At 42.1% G+C, this 25,814-nt stretch overlaps 1 protein-coding gene across 1 annotated transcript in view; it reads right to left on the bottom strand.

The window, feature by feature from the left end:
- SLC1A1 (solute carrier family 1 member 1) overlaps positions 1 to 25,814 on the bottom strand; it is a 103,492-nt gene that overhangs the window by 7,326 nt on the left and 70,352 nt on the right. Inside the window, exons 3-10 of the mRNA XM_033237233.1 lie at positions 20,189 to 20,281; positions 17,794 to 17,908; positions 16,161 to 16,203; positions 14,500 to 14,598; positions 9,446 to 9,630; positions 6,376 to 6,483; positions 4,281 to 4,403; positions 3,641 to 3,835 (exon numbers count right to left, since the gene is read on the bottom strand). Of these exons, the coding sequence (XP_033093124.1) occupies positions 3,641 to 3,835; positions 4,281 to 4,403; positions 6,376 to 6,483; positions 9,446 to 9,630; positions 14,500 to 14,598; positions 16,161 to 16,203; positions 17,794 to 17,908; positions 20,189 to 20,281 (961 nt within the window). The remainder of the gene's footprint in view (positions 1 to 3,640; positions 3,836 to 4,280; positions 4,404 to 6,375; positions 6,484 to 9,445; positions 9,631 to 14,499; positions 14,599 to 16,160; positions 16,204 to 17,793; positions 17,909 to 20,188; positions 20,282 to 25,814) is intronic.

Below are 25,814 nucleotides of genomic sequence, written 5' to 3'. Positions count from 1 at the left end.
AGGGCTTCGCCATGTTGCTCAGGCTGGTCTCGAACTCCTGGGCTAAAGTGATCTGCCTGTCTTGGCCTCTTAAAGTGCTGGTATTACAGATGTGAGCCTCTGCACCCTGCTGTATAATTAGCTTTACTTTTCTTTCTTTTTTCTTTTTCTTTTCTTTTTTTTTTTTTGACATGAAATCTCACTTTGTTGCCTAAGCTAGAGTACAGTGGTGCCATCTCAGTTCACTGCAGCCTCTGCCTCCTGGGCTCAAGCAGTCCACCCACTTCAGCCTCCTGAGTAGCTGGAACTACAGGCACATGCCACCATACCTGGCTAATTTTTCTTTTTAGAATATTTTTGCTAAACATGGGGTTTTACCATGTTTCCCAGGCTGCTCTTGAACTCCTGGACTCAACCGATTCACCCGCTTAGGTCTCCTAAAGTGCTGGGATTACAGGTGTGAGCCACCGCTTCTGGCCCTAATTATTTTTTATAAGACAATTTATCCTTTTTTTTTTTTTCATTTTGACATGTGTACTCACACCAATTTTCAATCAGTTATAACCTTTGCGTATTATGATAAAGCCACAAAAGGGTATGTTTTGGGTAGATGGTACCTATGTTTCTTTGACATCCAGTCCACAGAAATATACTTTGGGTCTAAAAATCTCTTTAACCATTAGTCACATGAACTATAACGGTTACTGTCAAGTAAAACCAACTTTTATTATTTCCCATGTAGAGCCAGTGAGGATTTTAAATTTTAAGCCAACGATTACTTTGGGTCTCGCAGTTGTTATTGGTTCTGGGCCAGTAGTTATCAGCAAATCTGATTTAAGAACACACCAGAGAGTGGCGGGGGAGGCTTTAATGTGAATTGACTAGCCTCTAGGCCCAGAGTTCATTTCTCTGGCAGTGAGGTTAAAAAATGATTAGAAAGATCTAGAAAACTTATAACCAAAAAAGAGGGAGGGATTTCATCATAAAGTGGCAAATACACAAACAAAAGAATTGGCACCTCATAAACCACTCCTTGGAAATCAGTTCAGTGAAGACTGGGTTCCACATGCCAGGGTGAGGGAAGTGGGAAAAAAACCCTTGGAAATGTAAAAGTAACAACTGTTGGAAGCACAGGGGTGGTTGTGGAGCAGAAACTTTCTCAGGCATGACTCAAGGTTTCAATTTTGACATACTCTCTGCTGTTATAATTACATGACTTTACTCAATCTCTTTGGCACAGGCTTCTTTAGCCACTAACACTTTTTTATAGATTACACGGCATTGGGATAGTTCTCCAGCTGGTGTGCCAAATGGTGTATTTTGCACTTGTCTTCAGCCAACAGAAATACTTTGCGATTTAGGGGTGGGGAGGATTTAAAAAATGCATTGTGTTAGAACATTGTTAGTTAACAAACTCTGATTTTATGCCTAGAATTTATGTTTAGGCTGGGGACACAAGAATGAATTAACTCTAAAAAGTTCAGATTCAACCTTGAGCAGGCCTAGGGACCAGTTTGGTCTTAAACTTCCATTCTAAACTGAACAAAAGTCTTCAGGTTAACTCTAATCCCAGCCTATTACTCTAACATAGCACTATCCAAAATAACTGTCTACAATGATGAAACAATTCTATGTCTGTGCTATCCAATTCAGTGGGCCACATGGCTAGTGGTTACCATATTAAACAGTGCTGTCCTAGAGAAACAAATCTGGCAAAATCCACTTATGACAGTTCTACCATCTACTTGGGCAGACAATTTCTATCCTCATTTCATTAGAATTCTCTGCAGCATCTGACTCTGTGGACCATTTCACCCTTGAAAATCTCTCTTTTCTAGGTTTCCATGATACCAAGGTTTACTGGCTTCCCTCCCATCTCTCTGTCCTCCTTCTCCCTCTGCCTCTTGGGTTTTCCCTTCTCTACCTGCTTCTAGTATTAGGATTTTCCAAGCCTCCGTCCTTAATCTCCTTCTCTTCTCTACAAACTCTCCCTACGTCATGTCATCCATTTTCGACATTTACTGAGTGCTCACTACATAGGCACAGTTATAAGCATTTTATATGCATCTTACTTAATTGCCACTACTTGAATAAGTTGTAGGTACTATTACTCATTTTACAGATGAGAAAACAGGAGCTTAAAAATTCAAGTCACTTGCCCAAGATCACAGCTAATCACGATGTAGCTACGATTCCAATACAAGCAATAACTTGTGACTCATACATTTGAAGACCATCATTAAGCTCATGTCCCTGATGTCTGTATCTTCAGCCAGACCTGTATTTCTCATTGCAGGTGTCCACCTAGAAGTCTTAAAGGCATTTCAAATTCAATGTGTCAAAAAGTATTAACTATTTATCTTTCCCACCTATATGTGCTTCTCTTACACTAGTTCCTGTTCTGGTAAGCCCCACCCACCAATTTAGAATCATCTACCAATCCTGGGAGTCATCCTAGCATTCCCTTGCTTTTCACCCTGAATCCAGCTGATGCTTCTTCAATTCGTTAGCTCTTCTCCAACCTCAGTGTCAGTGCCTTCTAATACCCTGCCTGGACTTTTGCAATGGTCTCCTAACTGGTTTCCTAGATTTGGTCCCTGCTCCCATCCAATACATCTGCCATATTGCCAGTTATCATTGTAAAAGGCAAATCTGCCAGGCATGGTGGCTCACACCTATAATCCCAGCACTTTGGGAGCCTGAGGTGGGCGGATCACCTGAGGTCAGGAGTTCAAGACCAGCCTGGCCAACATGGTGAAACCCATTTCTACTAAAAATTCAAAAATTAGCCAGGTGTGGTGGTGCATGTCTACAGTCCCAGCTACTCAGGACGCTGAGGCAGGAGAATTGCTTAAACCCAGGGGGCGGAGGTTGCAGTGAGCCGAGATCGTGCCACTGCACTCCAGCCTGGGCAACAGAGCAAAATTCCATCTCAAAGCATAAAATAAATAAATAAATAAAAGGCAGATATGTCCACAATATGACAAAGCATCTAAGAACTTTCCACAAACTTCTCGTACAAAACCTTTCATGACATGACCCCTGTCTCCTCATTCCTTTATGTTCTCCACATTGTATCCTTTATGCCAGCCATAGCAAGAAATCTGTATGCTGTAACTAGCCTATGGCTGCATCACAAGCTATTTCTGCCACCCCAGATTCTCTTAGCTTCTTCCTTTGCCTGCTAAATTCCTATTCTTTTAAGATTCAGCTAAATGTTCCCCTCTGGGAAGCCATCCTTCACCTTCCCAGCTAGAACCATCCCTTCCCTCTCTGGAGTCCTCTGTGAACACCATACAGAGTTCTCTTATATCCCTCATCAGGGTCTTCAGCATTCATTTGGATATGTGCATCCCAATCTAGCAGGGATCTTTTGAAAGCAGGGACTGGCCCTTACTCAGCCTTGAGTCTTTGTGCTAGCCTGTGCCTAGATCCTACTGGCTTCAGTAAACTGAGCACAGAGTGATGGCTTTGGCTACCCAGACCCCGAAGCAGAAATCTTGCATACCAGGATATAGTTGTATTTAATCTTGGGAAGGTACTTTGTAGATCAAGAAAAATAATCCATCACTGGGACATTCTTGGTGTCCCTTCACGGACCATTTTTACTGGCAGTAATCCCTGTATCACTGATGACAATGAATGTGACACCACGCCCCACCTGATGGTGATGATCTGCCCAATGCTCAAATCCAGGTCATTCAACTGTGCAATAAACACCGCTGCCACTGCTTCATAGAGCGCGGTCCCATCCATGTTGATTGTTGCACCAACGGGTAACACAAATCGAGTGATCCTCTTGTCCACCTGGTTCTTTTCTTCAGCACAGCGGAAGGTGACAGGCAGTGTTGCTGAACTGTGTGATAAAAAGAGAAAGGAACTTATGATCTAGAAATGCTGGTCCTCAGTCCCTGCCTGAAGACATGCCTCTCTTCCAAAAAGTAAATAAGGGGTCCTTTTGGGTAATCTTGTCAAGAAAAGTAAAGAAAACAACAAAACAAAATGAAATAAAGGATCCAAACATGTTGGCCCTTTAGGCAGGTCCAGGAATTAGAAGGTGCTATGCCCACCGCTGCTCCCAGTTATGCCATAACCCCTTCCTGAGCTGCAGGCCATGCTAAGAGGGCAGGAAATATGCAACAGCGTGAAGCAATGTGTTCAGGGCCAGGGACAGAGAATACGGAGGCCATTTCTCAAAGGCAGCTACAAAAACCGTAAGCCGGAGTCTGTTTTGTAAAGTGAGGTGAGAGTTGATGATGTTGAGTCTGGAGGCTTTTTCCAGAAACCCCTCTTCTGATTACCTGGAAGAGATCATGAGAGCTGTCAGGAGAGCCTGGGCCATTCCCATGGCAAATTGGAAAGGGTTCTTTCGTACGACTATGAAATATATCAGTGGGAGAATTACAATGGAGTGGATTGCAAGCCTGTAAACAAGAAAGAGAAATTAAAGTTTCAAAGATAATACCACTTCCCCACACTTAATCCTTTTATCAAACATCTTTTTAATTTATAAAATTGACTTTCATAATGGCCCAATGAGGAATGGGAGTAGGGCAGGAATATACGTCCCCATTCCATGTATGAGGGTGTAGAGGCTCACTTAGCAAATGAAGCATCTTGTCAGAGTTAATGACAAAGCCAGAAGCTGAATCCAAATTCAAGGCTTCACAGAACAGAATTATATCATGCTGCCACACCCCTGTATGTGCTATTCCTGCCACATGCACAAAAATGCCCTTTTTTCCTTCTGATGCTGCTGAATTCTTCTCCTCTAACACTCAGCTAGGCATCCCCCTTCCTCCAGGAAGCCTTCCCTCACTTCCCCAAGTAGGGCTGAGCCTTTCTTCCTTTGTACCCTCTATGTCACCACTACATTATACCTCATTATACCTCTTATCACAGTGCTCAGTCCTCACCCCTTCCACTCCTTGCACCAAGCTGCTGTCTTGCTGGTGGCACCCACTGTCTAAGAAGGAAGTCAGATTTACAGTAAGGAAAAAAGTCTCAGCTCTTCCACAGCCATGCTTTGGGATGGACTTTCTTTTCTTTATTATTCCTACCTTTTCAAACTGTTCCTTATTTCACATGGAAATACACAGATTACATGAACTAGGGGGCTTAAGAAATGAGACTCATTTGGCAGATAGATATATATGTAACTGGCAGCATACAGTTTACAGATCAGTTATGTGTGTTTGAAATAATAGGAAATGGTCATCAAAATTACAGATCCTGGAGGTCTGGAGAGAGGATCTTCTCGATAGAGAGCTTGTAGCTAAAAACCATGAGGAACTGACTTTTAGTTTTCCATTAGACACCTAGCTGGGGTGACAGAATAGAAATCAGCAGAACTTGGTTATGAAATGGCTCAGCTCAAACACCCCAGCCACATCACTGCTGAGATGCCTGTTTCAGCAGCCCTAGAGCAGGGTGGCCTCCAGTGAGGTGGAAGTCCCGCCTCCCTTGGCACCATGGTCCTCACACTGTAGGGACCAAATCTACCTCTGTGTTGGCTGGCAGGGCTGTGTTTTTGGGAAACACAGATTAAGAACAAAATGTGCTGTGTTGAAAATCTGCAATACGATCAAGTTCCAATAGGTGAGGTGATTGCTCAAGTTGGGTGCTTGTAGGTATTGACTTGTGGGAGTCAAATCAATAATATTTACTTATTCCCTTAGTCTGTATTTCTTAGTGTATGTGACATATTCTGCCTCTGGCTAGGTGTCAAGGGGCACCATTCATATCTTATCCCACCTCATATTTTATCAAGGAAACAATAGCTAGGCTATAATAAATATGCGAACTACCCAACCCCTGCTGCCTTCCTGTTTAATGGCTTCTAAAAATGCCCACACAATTCCTCCAGCCTCAAGATTCTCCTGGCACCCTCTCTGACACTCTGATGGTGCAGGCCATGGTGGTGGTTAACAGCCCCAGCAACAGTGTTTGAACCAACAGCCATCCTGCTCCTACTTGCTCAAGTCTGATTTCATTTAGGCCCTTGCTAATTTCTTTCAGGTTCAAGGTGCATGGAGGCTATTCTTACTTGCTTGGCTAGTTTACATTCTTAAGGAAATGAAGGCCAGGAGAGAGCCAAGGGAGGCTACAAGTGGGTTTCTCTCTTGTTTAAAAAAATTATTTTAACATAACCAATAAAGGCAGTGACAAAGCCTGGTCCAGGCTGTTCTGCCAAGAGCCGACAATTAGCACAGCATGATCCACCTACAGTACAGCTGTTAAAGGGCAGCCCTCCTCCCCCTGCTGTCTTATCTCTGAACCCTATCTTTCCCAGCACATAGGGGAGAAGCCAATTTTAACCAACTGAAACCCAGCCTCTCAGTGGCCATCCTATTGGATTAAAGGAACTTTCTGTCTCTTCTCTTGAGTCTGACATACCCAGTCAGGACTGTGGCCATGTAAAGGCCCAGCTTGCGGAATATTTCCCAGTCTTCAACTTCTATGATCTTCCCAGCAATCAGGAACAAAATACCCAGTGGCATATAACTGGAAAGGAAGCACAACAGAGGCATGATTCTGTCAGCAAGTGTTTTCTCATGCTGGGTTGGTGGGGAAGGAACAGGCCAGTGTGCGCACCCTCGGCTTGGCATGCACACTTGGTGGAGCACAGGATGCAGAATTGAAGCTAAGAGCTGTTTCAAGTCCTGGGTGAACGAACAATACTGGCTCTAGTTTTCAGTACCTATGTGCATCTTAAATTCTACCCATCCAAACTACCACAGGGTAGTTTGCAAACTTGGCAAGAACATGTGGTTCTTGTTGATCTGAACAGATCCACATGATGATCTGAACAATTTTCATGGTTGCATCACTCAAAGCATTGAAGAAATCCACCAGAATTTGTGGATGAGGGCGCACACCTCATGCCATGTTCCTAGTGCACATATATCCTGCTGATTGTCATATCTGCAGATCTCACTTGAGCTTGATCCTCACTGACAAATATGGCTCTTTCTAGCCATGGTCATCTGTTTCCCAGGTATCAGCAATAGAGGCAATAGTATTAGTACTGGACGTGATCATAATAGCTCTATTTGTGGAGCTCTCATTACATCTTGCGTTAGGGAAAGTATTTTACGTGCATCATTTCATTTAATGTACTTCTCCTATCCCTGGGGGTAGGTTTTATTATCCTTTTTAACAGATGATGAAGCTGAGGTTTCTGCAGTATTAAGTGACCTGTCTGGCCAATTTTACTGAACCCTTTACACCACTGTCAGACATCACTGTCAGTATCTACACTTTGGATTAAATAATGTTGAACCAATTAAATATGAGGTAAGTGAGGCAGATGCCTCCTAAGAAAGGTGGACTTTTTGGCATTTCCAGGGACAGGGCAGACACTCAAGTGGTGTCACTGGTATGCTCACGGATGGTAGCTTTCATTCAGATGGGTTAGTGCCCATGCTGTACCAGTTATAAATATTTTGAAACTCACTTTTGCATGGGGCACAATAGGGAAAGCACTTTGTGTTCTCATGTACAATGAACTCCTTCTAATCATTTTTTAAAGAATTACTTCTTACATGAAGGCTGACTGGGTGCAAGATGATCTCGCAAGGCTTTGAGGGAAAAGACAATGGTTGATAGCTATACTTTTGTTCATGAACTAACTCCTGGGTAATATGTGGAATTATTTAATACTCTAGTGGTGGCTAGGTGTGGTGGCTCACACTTGTAATCCCAATATTTTGGGAGGATGAAGTGGGTAGATTGCTTGAGCCCAGGAGTTTGAGATCAGCCTGGGCAACATGGCAAAACCCTGTCTCTACAAAAAATACAAAAAAAATAGCCAGGCATGGTGGTACATGCTTGTAGTACCAGCTACTCAGGTAGCTGTGATGGGAAGATCACTTGAGCACAGGAAGTTGAGGCTGCAGTGAGCCGAGATTTCACCACTGCATTCCAGCCTGGAGTGACAGAGTGAGACTCTGTCTCAAAAACAAAAACAACCAACAGCAACAAAAGCCCCCACAAAATACTCTGGGGGCTCAATATTAAATGTCCAACTTCTCTAGCATGAGGTCAGTTGAGAAACATAAAACCTCTTCTAATTTTGAGGAGACAGAATTGTCAGGGGAAGCAAAATGACATTAAATGGTGTCTGCTTACCACATGATGATCTGAACAATTTTCATGGTTGCATCACTCAAAGCATTGAAGAAATCCACCAGAATTTGTGGATGAGGGCGCACACCTCATGCCATGTTCCTAGTGCACATATATCCTGCTGATTGTCATATCTGCAGATCTCACTTGAGCTTGATCCTCACTGACAAATATGGCTCTTTCTAGCCATGGTCATCTGTTTCCCAGGTATCAGCAATAGAGGCAATAGTATTAGTACTGGACGTGATCATAATAGCTCTATTTGTGGAGCTCTCATTACATCTTGCGTTAGGGAAAGTATTTTACGTGCATCATTTCATTTAATGTACTTCTCCTATCCCTGGGGGTAGGTTTTATTATCCTTTTTAACAGATGATGAAGCTGAGGTTTCTGCAGTATTAAGTGACCTGTCTGGCCAATTTTACTGAACCCTTTACACCACTGTCAGACATCACTGTCAGTATCTACACTTTGGATTAAATAATGTTGAACCAATTAAATATGAGGTAAGTGAGGCAGATGCCTCCTAAGAAAGGTGGACTTTTTGGCATTTCCAGGGACAGGGCAGACACTCAAGTGGTGTCACTGGTATGCTCACGGATGGTAGCTTTCATTCAGATGGGTTAGTGCCCATGCTGTACCAGTTATAAATATTTTGAAACTCACTTTTGCATGGGGCACAATAGGGAAGCACTTTGTGTTCTCATGTACAATGAACTCCTTCTAATCATTTTTTAAAGAATTACTTCTTACATGAAGGCTGACTGGGTGCAAGATGATCTCGCAAGGCTTTGAGGGAAAAGACAATGGTTGATAGCTATACTTTTGTTCATGAACTAACTCCTGGGTAATATGTGGAATTATTTAATACTCTAGTGGTGGCTAGGTGTGGTGGCTCACACTTGTAATCCCAATATTTTGGGAGGATGAAGTGGGTAGATTGCTTGAGCCCAGGAGTTTGAGATCAGCCTGGGCAACATGGCAAAACCCTGTCTCTACAAAAAATACAAAAAAAATAGCCAGGCATGGTGGTACATGCTTGTAGTACCAGCTACTCAGGTAGCTGTGATGGGAAGATCACTTGAGCACAGGAAGTTGAGGCTGCAGTGAGCCGAGATTTCACCACTGCATTCCAGCCTGGAGTGACAGAGTGAGACTCTGTCTCAAAAACAAAAACAACCAACAGCAACAAAAGCCCCCACAAAATACTCTGGGGGCTCAATATTAAATGTCCAACTTCTCTAGCATGAGGTCAGTTGAGAAACATAAAACCTCTTCTAATTTTGAGGAGACAGAATTGTCAGGGGAAGCAAAATGACATTAAATGGTGTCTGCTTACCACATGATGATCTGAACAATTTTCATGGTTGCATCACTCAAAGCATTGAAGAAATCCACCAGAATTTGTCCCTTTTCTCCCATTTTTCCAATGACAAGTCCAAAGACAAGGCAAAAGACAATCAAGCCCAGGACGTTTATGCCATCTGAATACATGCCAGTGATTTTGTATTCCTTTGTTTCGTTCTGTGGATCAAAACCAAGAAAACATATTGACGCATGATTATAATCTTGTTAGAAAGCACAGGTTTGGAAATGAGAAGATACGATGACCAAACATAATAAACTGGTGATCTCCCAGGCAGAGTCAACAAAACCATAGAAAATATAAAAACAATAATAAAAATACCTATGCATGTAACAAACTTAACCCTTGCTCCGCGAAGTTAACATGCTTTCTCTTCTTTCAACAAGTCCATATTTGAATATTTCTTATAAAGATTTCTTATTCTGGAACGGTTTATATTTTTATTATGAATTTTAGAATCAAGGCACTTTTCAGAGTCATTTTAACTACTAGCTACATTTGGAGTCTGCTTAAAAAAGACAGGAATTAATAATGCAGGAAGTACAAAGTACTTACCAGTGTAAACACTTTTACCATCTGTTTTACCCTGATAATGAAGCAAAGTAACATTCTTTATGCCTGTGGTCTTGGATGACCAATAGGCTTTTTTATTTATTTATTTATTTATTTATTTATTTATTTATTTATTTAGAGATGGAGTCTCTCTCTGTCACCCAGGCTGGAGTGCAGTGGCACGATCTTGGCTTGGATGACCAATAGGCTTTTTTATGTATTTATTTATTTATTTATTTATTTATTTAGAGATGGAGTCTCTCTCTGTCACCCAGGCTGGAGTGCAGTGGCACGATCTTGGCTCACTGCAAGCTCTGCCTTCCGGGTTCACGCCATTCTCCTGCCTCAACCTTCCGAGTAGCTGGGACTACAGGCACCTGCTACCATGCCCGGCTAATTTTTTTGTATTTTTAGTAGAGATGGGGTTTCACCATGTTAGCCAGGATGGTCTCAATCTCCTGACTTTGTGCTCCGCCCACCTTGGCCTCCCAAAGTGCTGCGATTATAGGTGTGAGCCACCGCGCCCGGCCTATTTATTTATTTTACTTATTTTTTTTGAGACAGTTTCACTCTGTCACCCAGGCTGGAGTGCAGTGGTGGTATCTCAGTTCACTGCAAGCTCCGCCTCCCGGGTTCAAGCAATTCTCCTGCCTCAGCCTCCCTAGTAGCTGGGATTACAGGCATCCGCCACCACACCCAGTTAATGTTTTGTATTTTTGGTAGAGACAGGGTTTCGCCATGTTGGCCAGGCTGGTCTCGAACTCCTGACCTCAGGTGATCTGCCTGCCTCAGCCTCTCGAAGTGCTGGGATTACATGTGTGAGCCACTACGGCCAGCCAGGATTCTTTTTTTTTTTTTTTTAACTTTTACCTTCAAGGGTACATGTGGTGCAGGATGTGCAGGTTACATAGGTAAACGTGTGTCATGGGGGTTTGTTGTGCAGATTATTTCATCACCCAGGTATTAAGCCTAGTATCCATTAGTTATTTTTCCTGATCCTCTCCCTCCTCCCACCATTCACCCTCTGAAAGGCCCCAGTGTGTGTTGTTCTCCTCTATGTGTCCATGTGTTCTCATCATTTAGCTCCCACTTATAAGTGAGAACAGGCAGTATTTGGTTTTCTATTCCTGTGTTAGTTGGCTAAGAATAATGGCCTCCAGCTCCATCCATGTCCCTTGCAAAGGACATGATCTTGTTCTTTTGTAATGGTAGCATAGCATTCCGTGGTGTATATGTGTACATTTTCTTTATCCAGTCTATCATTGGTAGGATTTTAGACATATAAAAATTAGCTAAATACCTACTACTGTGAATCGTGTTTTTACTTTTTTTTTTTTTTTTTTTTTTTTTAAAAACGACAGGGTCTCATGTTGTCCAGGCTGGGGTGCAGTGGCATGATCATAGCTCACTGCAGCTTCAAACTCCTCAAGGAGGGCTCAAGTGATCCTCCCACCTCAGCCTCCCAAGTAGCTGGGTCTACAGGTGCATGCCACCATGCCTGGCTTAATTTCTTCACTTTATCCTGGGTACAAATAGCCTGAGATTTATAGAGAGATAACTGAGTGATGCCAACTAGGTTTATAAAGAATTATGTTAGCTAGGCACGGTGGCTCACACCTGTAATCCCAGCAGTTTGGGAGGCTGAAGCAGGTGGATCACCTGAGGTTAGGAGTTCGAGACCAGCCTGGCCAACATGGTGAAACGCTGTCTCTACTAAAAATACCAAAATTAGCCAGGCATGGTGGTAGGCGCCTGTAATGCCAGCTACTTGGGAGGCTGAGGCAGGAGAATTGCTTGAACCCGGGAGGCGGAGGCTGCAGTGAGCCAAGGTCGCAGCACTGCATTCCAGCCTGGGTGATAGAGCAAGACTCCATCTCAAACAAACAAACAAACAATTATGTTGAGGAGCCACTGGGCTACCAGTCTGTTTCTTACTTATGATCAAACATATATTTAGGGAAAAGCTAGAGTATTACTGCACTGGCTATAGCATAAGGTCTTAAGATTCAGTTGGAGAGACAAGACTGTGAGAAACATGAGCCAATAATAGCAGGATGGTATGTAATTAATTGTGCACCCAAACTATGAGATACAAGTGTCATATAGAGAATGGGACATGAATGAGGGTTTCAAGGTTAGGGAAAGCTATGGCTGAGGAATCAGCAGCCAGGAGAAAAAGTATGTTTCAAAAAGATGGCAAGCAAAAGCAAAAATGATCATGCACTGGGCCTTTGCACCCTCCTTGAATAATTCTTGCTCATTCATTACGGCCTCCAGACTAATTTAACACCCCTTGCTGAATGCCCCCCAAACATCCCACTCTTCCTGATTGTAATACTCATCATTCTTTGTGTGAGGACAGAGGCCTGGTGTCTGTCTTTTCACCATTATAATCCCAATGCCCAGCAGGGCCTGGGGTATGGAGGGTGCTCAGAAAATATTTGTGGAACAACATCAAAAGGCAAGAATAAGGAGTGATGGAGCAGGTGGATCTGGAAAGAAGAGAGGCGTCCACTGGAAGTAAGTTGTGAAAACTAGAGAGAAGCCAGGTCATGCAGCGCCTCTGAACTCAGTCAGAGGAGTTAAGGCTTTCTGCAGTAGGAAGCAGGGAGCCAACAGTAGTTTATTTAATATGAATTCTTAAGTCTAATGAATACTCCTTTTCTCCTTAAATCATTCCTTCCTGTGTGAAGTTGACAGAACATTCAGGAGAAATCACTACAGGCTTACAAAGATACCACTGCAGGCCCACACATTCTGATCTCCAATTCTGAAATCCCCAAAGCTCTCAAAGCATGTTGATTTTATTGATAAGTTTATAGCACACTCTTTTGGCAGCAAAACCTATCCTAAACTGAGATGAGGCTGCTGGCTACTAAGGGTCCATTTCTCTCCTTGGCAGAATATTTATGAGTTTGTTATAAAAACATTGATGTGGTTGATTCTGGCATGTTGTTGCCCATCTCACTTACAAAGGTTGCATAATATGCAGTACACACACCACATGGCCTTTCTAAAGTCTGAGAAACTCTGAACTCCGAATTACATCTGGGCAGAGAGATTCTGACTAGGAATTGTGGACCTGCATTGCATGCTTATGTATCTGACAAATCTACAGCAGTTCCTAGAGATGGCCAGCTCTACCGTAAGCAGACCCGGAGAGGTAGAGGCAACAGGGCTCATTTTTTTTGCTCTTTGTGGTCGATTCTCTCTATTCCTGGTAATTATGTTCTGTAAAGTGCCCATGAACACTGCATTAGCAAATACTGAACTGTTGCTCCTAGGAGAAATGCAGGGTTACGTTTCTGGGAACCTTGGACACATCCTTTTCAGCAAACAATCAATATATAACATTGTTGTGTGTATTTCTTTTACAGACACCTTGTTTCATATAGGTTGTTGATTTATTAATATTGACCTCACAGCCAACAGCACTGTAACTCATGCCTGAATGAAGCTTATCTAAAGCACAAATTTTCTCCCTAAGGCACATCAAGTCTTCTTGTGCTTAGGAACCCTGGAGACCACTTCAACATGATGCTTATTTTTTTGAAACAAGAGTCTTGCCCTGTCACCCAGGCTGGAGGGCAGTGGTGCAATCATAGCTCAAACGATCCTCTTGCCTCAGACTCTCAAGTATCTGGGACTACAGGCATGTGCCACCACACCTGGGTAATATTAAGATGTTTTGTAGAGATGGGGTCTCACTATGTTTCCCAGGCCAGTCTCAAACTCCTGGCCTCAAGTGATCCACCTGTCTTGGCCTCCCAAGTACTGGGATTACAAGTGTGAGCCACCATACCCAGCCTGGTCCTTTTTTATTTTTTTATTTTTGACACAGGGTCTCTGCTACCCAGGCTGAAGTACAGTGATTCAATCATGGTTCACTGCAGCCTTGACTTCCCTGAACAAGCGATCCTCCTACTTCAGCCTCCCAAGTAGCTGGGACTATAGGTGTGCACCATCACACCTGGCTATTTTTCGTTTTTTGTAGAGGTGAAGTGTCACTATGTTGTGCAGACTGGTCTGGAACTCCTGGGCTCAAGTGATCCTCCCGCCTCGGTATCCCAACATGCTGGGATTACAGACATGAGTCATTGAACCCTGCCCTGGTCCATTTTAAACAGCAAAATCAGCAAGGAAAATCACAAAAATGCAAAAAAGATGACACTAAACACACTGCAAAATGGACGCTTGTTTCCAGTATGAGAATCAAAGCATGAAAACAGAGCACAACCTTGTTCAGCTGGGAACGTGCCTGTCGGATGACTCAAATATTTTGCTGCTTTTTATGTACCTGTGGATGACCACGAAAGCCCCATAAGTATGGATTTTGGGGTCACAAATAAATTTTAGCAAGTAGGTGAATTCACAAATGCAGATTCTGTGAATGACAAGGATTGACTGTATTTCCTGCTTGGTCATGATTCAGTGCCTGTCTCCTGGGGAAGAGGAACAGGAAACAAGAACGGTACCTTGGAAATAGCAGTTGTCATGACAGCTGTGAAGGACTCTTCTGTCATGTTCATCTCTGGATCACTGGGAGGCTGCACTTCTTCACGCTTAGTTTTGTACTGCACGTTGGAGAAAGTCAAGGACAAGCAAACAAAAAAATGTTTTTTAAGCCTTTGAGACTAAATCACAGGAACATGTTATTTTGGTCAAACAAGTACCACTGAAGGGATCTACCTCCAATGCCTCTGTTGGCTCCAGTTGTCAATGGTACCTCCCATCAGGTTTTGGAACTAAAAGCAAGGCAGAAATTTAAACCCCTGACTCCCACAATCACCATTCACTTATGTCAAAATGTTCCTTCACTTTCACAATAAGCGACAAGTTGATGGAGGAATAATACAAAAGAAAGTACAGGCTTGATCTGCAGGTGCTTTCAGAGACAGACTCTGTAAGGATTCCTGTCAATCATTTTTGTTTTTATTAATTAATAAATTATTTTTAATTTGAGCAAAAACACTTCATCACTTTGATAACATCACCACGACTTTAATAAGCATCAAGAAAGGTTTAACGATATGGTTGTTCCAAAATCAACAGTCCCCTTAGGGCTATTCAGTGAGACTGCTGTTGAATTCTCTTCTTTCAGCCCTGTTTGGTTCTGTGGAGTTTCCACATGGGGGTTTAAGAAAGAGTGAGTATATTATTACATCAGGCATAAATGTCCCCCCATAAGGCTCTGCCAACACCGAGAACCTTACAAACAACCACTGTGACTGATTTGCAAAGGCCCCCCTGTAATAGAGGAGGTTCTGTCCCTCGTGGAGGTCGGCAGAGAGCAACAGAGTTGCCATTTTTGTTGGTATACACAGAAGCCTCTGTTCATGTAACTTATGTAAATGAATACAGCAGTTTGTGATGGACTCAGCTGTCTTAAAGCACATAAATAAATAGGAGGGAAAGGCTTGAAGTAAATGGAGTGAAGAGATTGTTCAATTTTCCTACAGAAAAAAAAAAAAATCATGGCTTTGTTACACTGCATTGTAGAGCTCCGGCAATGGGGATGCAATGATTTTTTATTATTTCTTTTTAGAGACATGGTCTTGCCATGTTGCCAAGGCTAGTCTGGAACTCCTGAGCTCAAGGGATCTCCCACCTTGGCCTCCCAAAGTGCTGGGATTACAGGTTTGAGCTTCCACACCTGTCTGGGACACAATGATTAAGGAGAAGACTGAACCCAGATGTGGACCACACCAAGAGGGTTAGATCCTAGGTTCTAATACCAGAGGAAAAGCAAAGAGGAGATAAAGAGCTACCTTTTTTCTGCAGAAAGTTTAAACTTCTGTACAAATATACCACGGTTCTCCAAAAATAGGTACTGGAGGCCACATTTTAAAATACTCATTATTTGACAGATTTCTGACTTGTACCATTTGAGCCCTTTTGGGGGGAAAAGCATAAAGGAAAAGGAAGCAGTGTAAATTGTGACATGCACCTTACTGTGAGCCAGAAAGGCTAGATACAAAATAGAGACATCACCTTAAACTCGGCCAGTCACAGGTGTACGTCCTGCTGCCATTTTTGCGGGGCTAATTCCATTTCTTGAATCACAGCAGAAAAAAACATTTTTTAATTGATAATGGGAAAAGGGTAGCAACTTAAGAGCACAAGTAATTAATATTACCTGCTGAAAACAGGCCTGGACAAGATTCTCAGGGAACATATTCCTGTTGGAGACATGAAAGGCAGTATTATGTTAGGGCAAAAAGTATTGTTTTGTCATACCTAATATATTGGTAGAAATGAGTATAATATAAAACTGGTACTTTGGTTTCTCTTCTGGCCTCTCCTTTGCGGAATACTTCCTTGTATTGAGATTTCTTTTTTCCTGCTGAGCTTCACCCAAGTATAGAAAGCTCTCCTAATCAACTATCACTTAACTGATTCACTGAGTAACTGACATGCGTGCTCTCCTTGGTGAAATGGACACTCACAGTCAAGAGACTATTTATTCTTTAATATTCTGAACATTTCTGTTTTCATCAATGATGTTGTATGTTTACTGATATGGTTTGGCTCTGTGCCCCCACCCAAATCTCATGTCAAATTGTAATCCCCACATGTCAGGGGAGGGGCCTCATGGGAGGTGATTGGATCATGGTGGGTGGTTTCTCCCATGCTATTCCTGTGATCATGAGTGAGTTCTCACAAGATTTAGTTGTTTGAAAGTGTATGGCACTTCTCCCTTCGGCCTTGTTCTCTCTCCTGCAGCCATGTAAGACGTGCCTTGCTTCCCTGCCTTTGCCATGATTTTAAGTTTCTTGAGGCCTCCCCAGCCATGTGGAACTGTGAGTCAATTAAACCTCTTTCCATTATAAATTACCCAGTCCCAGGTAGTTCTTTATAGCAGTGTGAAAATGGACTAATACACTTACCATGGGTTCATTGTATTTGTTCCCAAATTCTTTATACCAGTTGTAAATATCATCATAATTACTGAATTTCATATTATGTAAACCAGTGAAATAGGAGCATAAAAAGGAAGGTATGGTTTCTATAAAATCTAAGCCACATGCATGGAAACTCAATAAAGGCCAGTGACTAAGATTTTTATGGTTAGATTAGGTATGGGAAGATCACTGAAATTAAAAAGAAACACTGGAAAGATTTACACTCAGCTTTCTTTGCAATGTCTAAAGGTTTTGGTGCTCTGTTCTACAGAAACTTTATCTGGAAATTGCAGATGATACGTTTATAAGGGCTGATTACACAACAGAAACTTTAAGAAATTACCATGAGCTAACAAACTTGAAGAAAAGACCTTGGCTTTATGTCAAACAATTGGTGAATAAATGCACTAAGTGTTAAGTGAAAATAAAATATGTAATGTGTATCTTATGTCTTTTTTTACGAGTCTCTTCTTTAATTGGTATTTTTTATTGACTGACCTATTTACAGCTCTGGTTGCTTTCAATAAGAGAGTTTCTCCTGTACAATTAAAAAATGTATTTTTCTACTGCGCTTCAGAACTGACTACCAATCCATCCGAGCATCTCTCTGGAACATGTATCTGCACTTCTGTTCATCCTAAATCCTGACTCAGAAGCCTGTTTCTTCTCTTCCCTCTTGGAACCAAGACTTGGCAAGCAGTACTGGCTATGTAATTTGTGGGTTCCTGAGCAAAATGAAAGTGCACAATAATTCAAAAGTTATTAAAAATTTCAATAGAGTAACAGCAGAATATTAAACCACGTACAAGGCCTTGTACTACTATAGGGTCGCATGTCCTTGAAGCCACCTTGTGGCAAGACACTCACCTGATGAGATCTAACATGGCATCCACTGTACTGACTTCAGGGGTGCTGCCTGTCCTGTCGATTTCAGCCACTTTCTGGGTGACACCAGGCTTGATGCTCACCACCAGCACAATACCTGTGGCCAAGGACAGTGTCCACAGAGCATTAGGAACCTTCCAGGGCACCTGGCACAGCTAGCACCTTTAGTGGGCATGGTTATACCAGGCAATAGTGTGATGGGGAGGACCCTGAGGTCCAGCCAAAATGCTGAGCCTCCTCTGGAACCTCAGCAACCACTTTAATTACTCTTCCATTTAAATGAGTAAGCAGAAAGAACTCCATGTGCTTGCGTGCATGCGTGTGTGTGCATGTGTGTTTAAAATGAAGGGGCTGCATCCCAGAATTGCTTCTGGAAATACCTGCTGATGAGAATATTCTTTTTCTTGAACTTATGAGATCGGCCTAGGAAGGTGTTAGGGTAAGGATGATCCATTTTCCAGCCCAGAGAATGCATCTGATGTCTTTCTGCAACTTTTACCCACAATGTTGGTTATCCTCCTGATAATGCAAAACCAGCCTTGCCTTCCTTCCACACCATAGGTCTTCAAGTATCTCGAAAGCAGTCATGTGGGAAAATCCTATTCCAAGGGTGGAATGAGGACACATAGATGGGAGTTATAGGGAGAGAAGGTTCATCTCTCTGTAAGGAAGAACTGTCTACATGGCAGAGCATCTGACATCACCATTGTGGCCTTGGTAAGTAATGGGTTCCTGTCACTTGAGTGTCCAAGCCAAGGTGGGAGGCTGTAGAAGAGACCAAGACATTGGAGGGTGTTTGACTGGAAGGAAGTGAAGAAGAAAAAGGTCCTCATGCTCTTTATTGCTCCTCCCTCAAGAGGAGGCAATGGTAATCCAAGGGGTAGGGCTCTGGTATGCTGAATGGGTCCGTTTTGCTAGTGGGAGGAGTTGCTGGGCAATAAGGGGCCATGAGTGGGCATGGCCCACTCTTTTCCTCTCTCAGGGTTGTAAAAGGGCTATATGCCTCCAGCTAATAAGAGAGCAGGATCTTGCTTCTCATTGCTATTTTTTCTCTGTGTCTGTCTTCCTCAGGAAACTCATGAGATGATGTGGTTTTGTTTTATGGCAGAGTTCAGGCCCTCCTGGGTCCCTTGGCCTAATACCATTAAAACCTCACCACATCCCACCTCTTCTTATCAGCTCATTGAAGCAGGGCTACAAGGGCCGAGCTGCTGCCACATCTGAGTACATGCTCTTTCTGTCTTCCCCATCTGGACATTCTTCTTAAAATGTCACTCAGGGTTACAAAGACCAAGCAGTCTTCAAAAAATCATGCTAAAGGTATAAGAGCAGCTACTCCCTTATTAGAATTTTCTCCCTCCTACAAGTGGGATTTATCCTTAACAAGGATAGCTTAACAAGGATAGCTGTTAGCTCTTGTTACTATGTGAAATGCACTAAAATGCTATATTTCTGGAAATATTTTATAATTATACTCAACTTCACTATTATAGACCAATTTTCCACTTTAAGAATTATGTAAGTGGCTGGGCACGGTGGCTCATGCCTGTCATCCCAACACTTTGGGAGGCCAAGGTAGGTGGATCACCTGAGGTCAGGAGTTTGAGACCAGCCTGGCCAACATGGCGAAACCCTGTCTCTACCAAAAAAATACAAAAATTAGCTGGCCATGGTGGTGTGCACCTGTAATCCCAGCTACTCCGGAGGCTGAGGCAGGAGAATCGTTTGAACCCAGGAGGCAGAGGTTGCAGTGAGCTGAGATCATGCCACTGCACTCCAGCCTGGGTGACAAGAGTGAGACTCCTTCTCAAAAAAAAAAAAAAAAAGTAGTTAGGGCCAGGCACGGTGGCTCATGCCTGTAATCTCAGCACTTTGGGAGGCTGAGGCAGGCAGATCCCTTGAGCCCAAGAGTTCAAGACCAGCCTGGGCAACATAGCAAGACTCCCCACGTCTCCTTTTAATTAAAAATATATATATTTTTTAAAAAGTAGTTGAGCTTTTCTTAACACACAATTTTTTTTTTAATCTTAACACAATTTTTTTTTAATCAGAAAGTAGTATTGTCAAAGTACCATAAAGTTTTCCCTTTGAAGTCTGTCTGCCGGGTTCAAGTGATTCTCCTGCCTCAGCCTCCTGAGTAGCTAGGACTACAGGCACATGTTACCATGCCCAGCTAATATTTTTGTACTTTTAGTAGAAACAGGTTTTCATGTTGGCCAGGCTGGTCTCAAACCCCTGACCTCAAGGGATCTGCTCACCTCAGCCTCCCAGAGTGCTGGGATTACAGGCCTGAGCCACCGTGTCTGGCCGCCAACTACTTTTTGAATGAAAAAAAAATTACCACATAGAGGAATAAGGATTCAGAAATAAATATTACCTAGAATAACAGCAATGAGAGTGGTACAGAAATAATACATGACAGCACGTAGACCAATTTTTCCAGATACGTTGGAATCCAATGCAGCAACACCTGAAGGGGGAGACAGAAATCAAATTACATTAATTTTAAAAGTTTCCAGGACCCGTGATTTAATCCTCAAGGTGTGAAATAAAGAGATGAGAGGTGTTCTCATCTACAGACAATGGGCAATAACATGCAATGGGCAAAAGCAACACTTCAAAATTCCAAACAGATGTAAGAGAGGGAAGCCCAGTCAGGTGCAAGTTCCCCTGCAGGCAGCTTCCCACAGCCTTGACCTCCAAGAGTGCCCTGCCTTCAGATCTGCTTCGAGTTGGTCAGAAAATGATCATAACGAGTCCCCCTACCACATTTGCAGTAAGAACTTTATCAAGATTTGTATTATATCATTCAACATCCCTTATGATAAACCTCCTTTGGAATTCAGTTATCTAGGAAAAGTTTATCTCGAAGAACTGAGATAGTTTTGTTGTTGTTGTTGTTTGTTTGTTTGTTTGTTTTGAGACAGAGTCTTACTCTGTCACCCAGGCTGGAGTGCAGTGGTGTGATCTCGGCTCACTACAACCTCCGCCTCCCGGGTTCAAGCGAGTCTCCTGCCTCAGCTTCCCGAGTAGCTGGGATTACAGGTGCACACCACCATGCCCAGCTAATTTTGGTATTGTTAGTAGAGATGAGGTTTCACCATGTTGGCCAGGCTTGTCTCAAACTCCCGACCTCAGGTGATCTGCCACCTTGGCCTCCCAAAGTGCTGGGATTTCAGGTGTGAGTCATCATGCCTGGCCTGAGATAGTTTTTTTTTTTAACACCTGAGAAATCATGTAACTCATGATAGTTTTCCTTTCTGCCCTTTCCAGGAAGCTTAGGCTCAACTGGAAAAAATAATGTTTATATACAATTATAAAAGTAATATATATTCATTATAACTATCTGAAAAAGGAGAAAAGGTAAAGATGACAAAAATCACATCATCTCATCAACCAAGTTAATATTCTGGTGAATTTTCTTCTAACATTTTCTCAATTTTTTGTAAACAGCTGAGAGAATTTTATAGTTTTTAACCCTCTCTCTTCTTAATATTGTAGTTGTAAGCATTTTCCCTCATTGTTACAAACTCACCCTGAGGATAATTTTAATGGCTCAATAATCTGTCATGTGGCTATACCAAAATGTATTTAATGATCCACTTATTGCTGGATCTTTAAATGGTCCTGGGGCCAAATTCACAGTAATGTCATTATCCATTCTGGTTAGTGTGTTTCCTTCCTCTTTTCGTGATTTTCAAATTGCTTCTGTGTAAACAACCTTATTGTGTATAGCTTTTATTGTGAGACATCTTAAAATTTCTTTTGAAAGAGGAAAGATATTAATAAATAATTTCCCAGGGCACAGGTTATGTCAGAGACTTACAATCATATGGTTAGATCTCACTTCAAATGATTCTTGGCTACCAGTAATATGACTGAGTGTTGCCCAGATTTGAAAGGGCTGTCTAGAGTGTCAAGGACAGCTGGATTAGAGGTGGAAGGCAGGCATCCCTCCTTGCCAAAAACCATTGCTCTCTGTCAAAGATGCTCATATAAATGGAGTCAAAAGCCGTTTTCCAATTGGACTTGGACGTGGGAAATGGGCCAAGTTGAGAAACAACTGAATCATCTTTCAGCAAGCTGTCACTGGAGGTTTCAGACACTACCCAGCCTGATTTCCAAAATGAGGGTCATATTTTGAGTCAAAGGATCATTATAGAAAATTATTTTGCATATTCAGCACACATGAGTTGTCCCATAACCATTTGCAAAGCCTAAGGTACAGGGTAGCAGGAAAAAGGAAGAGGTTGTCACAAGGCAACCCCAAGGGAAAGGCAGTAAACCTGTATGGCTATCAGCATGCATAGGTAACTTTTATGTTCATTTCCCACACTAAAAGGCCTATCCATTTTTTTTAAGTGACTGGGGGATTATGCTTCTCATATATAATCATACATATTTGATGTACAGGAAAAATCTGCAAGGAAGTGATCACCATTATGATGACAGAACAAGTCATTTCTCACTCTAAACACACCATTTCTCTCGCTGTTGATTGCTCCTTTGGAAGTTAATATTTTGAGAGAAGGTGCTCTGGCCTCTGTAGTAGCTACCCTAGAATGTTGTTAAGGGGCCATTCATCAACCTCTGGGAAAAGATTGTGCAATTGCCATATAATGGGCATACTGCAATAGTCACATTCTAGAGTAATTTTTATGATAGATTCTATCTGATTTGAGAAAAATGCAGTTTGCTGTGTTGAAGAGTCTTTTCCTCACAGTAAGACAACGAAAAGTAACAATTAGGCAAGCAACAACAAAAAAGTCAAGAGAGATTGAAGGCCAAAATTCAGAAACAAATTCACTATCTCATGTTTAGTTTAGGGTCTCTTAAAGAGCAAATCATAATGCAAATATGTAAGCTTGCTAAGTATATTATATGATTATAAAACATGTGCCTATTTCATTTTAGAGCTCAGTGTATTGTTTTGATAACTATAATAATTATTTCTAACAAAAATCATAGGTTAAAAAGAAACAAAAAGAATCACCACCTTAACAGACTCCAAGTAACTCATCTGTAGCCCTAATACGGGATCTATTTTCAGATATATTGTTCTTCTTTGGTAGATGTCTAATTTAAGCAGACTCCAGCCCCTAAAGTGCTGACAAGTGAGAGTCACAGAGCGGTTACAGAACTGTTCTAGGAGATGTGTTTGGTGCCCTTTCAGGATTTTCTTCCAGCAGTGAAACAAATTAAATCTATGTGGGTAATTGTTTCCAGCATATGTTAATATGTCTTAATTTGTCTTAATGATTTGACCATGGGCTGGTGCCTCTGCTTGTACTCCAGGACTCAGCTGGCAATAAAAGGCTTGATAATAATGAGATCTTGGTGAAAATATCTTAAACAAATACATCCCCAAGTAGACATCCAACTTCCCCTCTGTCCTGGAGCACAGCAATTATCTTGCAGTAACTTTCGCATGGTCGTTTGTTTTCCATTCCTCTAATCTACCTCCTTCCTACCGTTTTCCCGGATATATCCGATATTTACTCAAATCAACAATTATACTTCTCTGCACTGTATAGTTACCTCTACCTCTGTACAGTTACCACTGTATAGTTACCCTCTACCTCTCTAGTCATCAATATGGGGGCAGAGCTGGCTCCCAAGTCCAGGCTCTTGCATGATTTATAATGCATTGTTGGGGATAAGAGTGGTGACCACTATAGAGGGAGAGAACAGATACAGGGAAACAGCCTAATTTTTGAAAACCTCTGTAAATAGGAACATTACAGAACTTAATGACCATAAAATGTCTGTCTGGATGGTTGTAAACACCCCACCTGCCACTAATATCAATAATGATGAGGATGATAATTATAATACAAATAATGATAATGACAATAAACACTATAGTGACTGCATGTTAATGCATCATCTTTAATTCTCATTATAACCCAAGGAGGCAGGCATTATTACGCCCATTTTACAGAGGACAAAACTGTAGCTCAGAAAGGCTGAGTACCATATAATCATAAAGCTGGTAAGGTGAGTGGTAGAGCTGGGATCCCAATCTACATTTTACCTCAAAGGCCATATTCTTAACCACTATTCCATACTGACTCTATCCATGTGCGACAAAATTCTAGACTAGCGCTGCCCAGTAGAGCTTCCTGACAGAAAGGTTCTGTTTTTGTGCTGTCCCCTGCAGTAGCCACAAAGTGCACATGGTTAGCAAGCACTTGGAAAGTGGCTAGTGTGACTGATGAACTGAGTTTTCATTTTAGTTAATATATATTAATTTAATTTAATTTTTTTTTAATTTTAAAGATGAGGTCTCACTATGTTGCCCAGGCTGGTCTTGAACTCCTGAACTCAAATGATCCTCCCACCTTGGCCTCCCAAATTGCTAGGATTATAGGTGTGAGCCACCACACCTAGCCAATTTTAATTAATCTCAATTTAAGTAGCCACACATGGCTAATGGCTATCCTATTAGATAGCCCAATGTCTCTAGACCCTACCAGTGTTTAGCATTTAGTGTGTGCTCAACAATGTTGAATGAACAAACTAAGCTTAACTCTATTATCAAATTCAGGAAAAGTTCTTTGCCTTGCAAGCATGGGCAGGGGAAAGGAAGATGCTAAGCCCAAATCTCCTGGCACGTAGTTCCATCAGTGCACTGACTGTATTGCTCTAAGGCCTGAAGCTTATTCTTCACTGGGCCCCCGGTGCCTTAAATAAGGTGCTCTAAGAATGTTTGTACTTGAAGCTTTCTACAGGACAGAAAGAGCTGCATATTTTACAAGTAATCCTCTCCTTACAAATGACCCTATTTCAAAGATCCACTTGTGGGTTTGAAACTTGGAACTCAGCAGGTAGTCTCCTTAGAAACCACTTGTACATGGTGGTTTAGTTTGGTTCCCAGAGCAGCCAACGAGAACACCTTTCGCCATAAAAGACTCCACAGGGGAACATATGTAACATCTCAGTCTTTTTCAACCTTGTTTTGTTGTTGCTATTGTGCAAACCCACCCCCCAAAGCCTTTTTCCTAATCACCACCCCTGTGAAATTCTAAAACCACAAACTGTATATCTGGTTATATAGTAAATGATACATGTGTTTTTTTACATAAAAACAAGTAAGATTTTCTCCCCCAACTCACCACCACCAAATAAAGACAGCTTTTGCTGCCTTGGGGACAATATTGTCTTGGTGAGAACTTGTGGTCTAGCTCAATGAATGTTGACTGTGAGAATGAGAATCCAGGCACTAGACTCTTACTGGCGGGACATCAGAGAGCAGGCCCACCTTAGTCCCAGACAAGTAAAACCTCATTTGCACTTTATTTCTGAGTTTTTACTCTCAATGGCCACCTGTGTTTCTTGCTCTCAGGCCATCTTTGGTGGCTGGCGAGGTCTAAAGGACCCCTTCGCTTTACAGTTCACTATCAGAACTCGTTTCACCTGGGAGCTGAAAGCTGTCCTATAGGAGGTGATAAATGAGAGGGAACCAAGCAGGTGTGATGGCATCTGCACAGAAATCAGCAGTGAGGATTTAAAATGTTTATAGTAATTGGACAGTAACTTTATTTCTGTTGAATGTAATAATAAAAAATGGGGGCCGGGCATAGTGGCTCACGCCTGTAATCCCAGCACTTTGGGAGTCCCAGGCAGGTGGATCACCTGAGGTCAGGAGTTTGAGACCAGCTTGGCCAACATGGTGAAACCGCATCTCTACTTAACACACACACACACACACACACACACACAAATTTGCTGGGCGTGGTGGCGCACACCTGTAATCCCAGCTACTCAGGAGGCTAAGGCAGGAGAATCTCTTGAACCTGGGAGGTGCAGGTTGCATTGAGCCCATATCATGCCACTGCACTCCAGCCTGGGCAACAAGAGTGAAATTCCATCCCCACCCCCTCCAAAAAAAAAAAAAAATAGGGCTAGTATTTCATATGTCTATTTTTAATATAATTTTTCTAGTAATTTGCTCTAACTATGGTTTATAAAGGTTATTGATCTGTAACAGATCAGAAATTTTA

The sequence above is a fragment of the Trachypithecus francoisi genome, unplaced genomic scaffold (genome assembly GCF_009764315.1).
Source record: "Trachypithecus francoisi isolate TF-2019V2 unplaced genomic scaffold, Tfra_2.0 Lachesis_group16, whole genome shotgun sequence".
Lineage (NCBI taxonomy): Eukaryota > Metazoa > Chordata > Mammalia > Primates > Cercopithecidae > Trachypithecus > Trachypithecus francoisi.
This window is presented reverse-complemented; position numbering and strand designations above follow the sequence as displayed.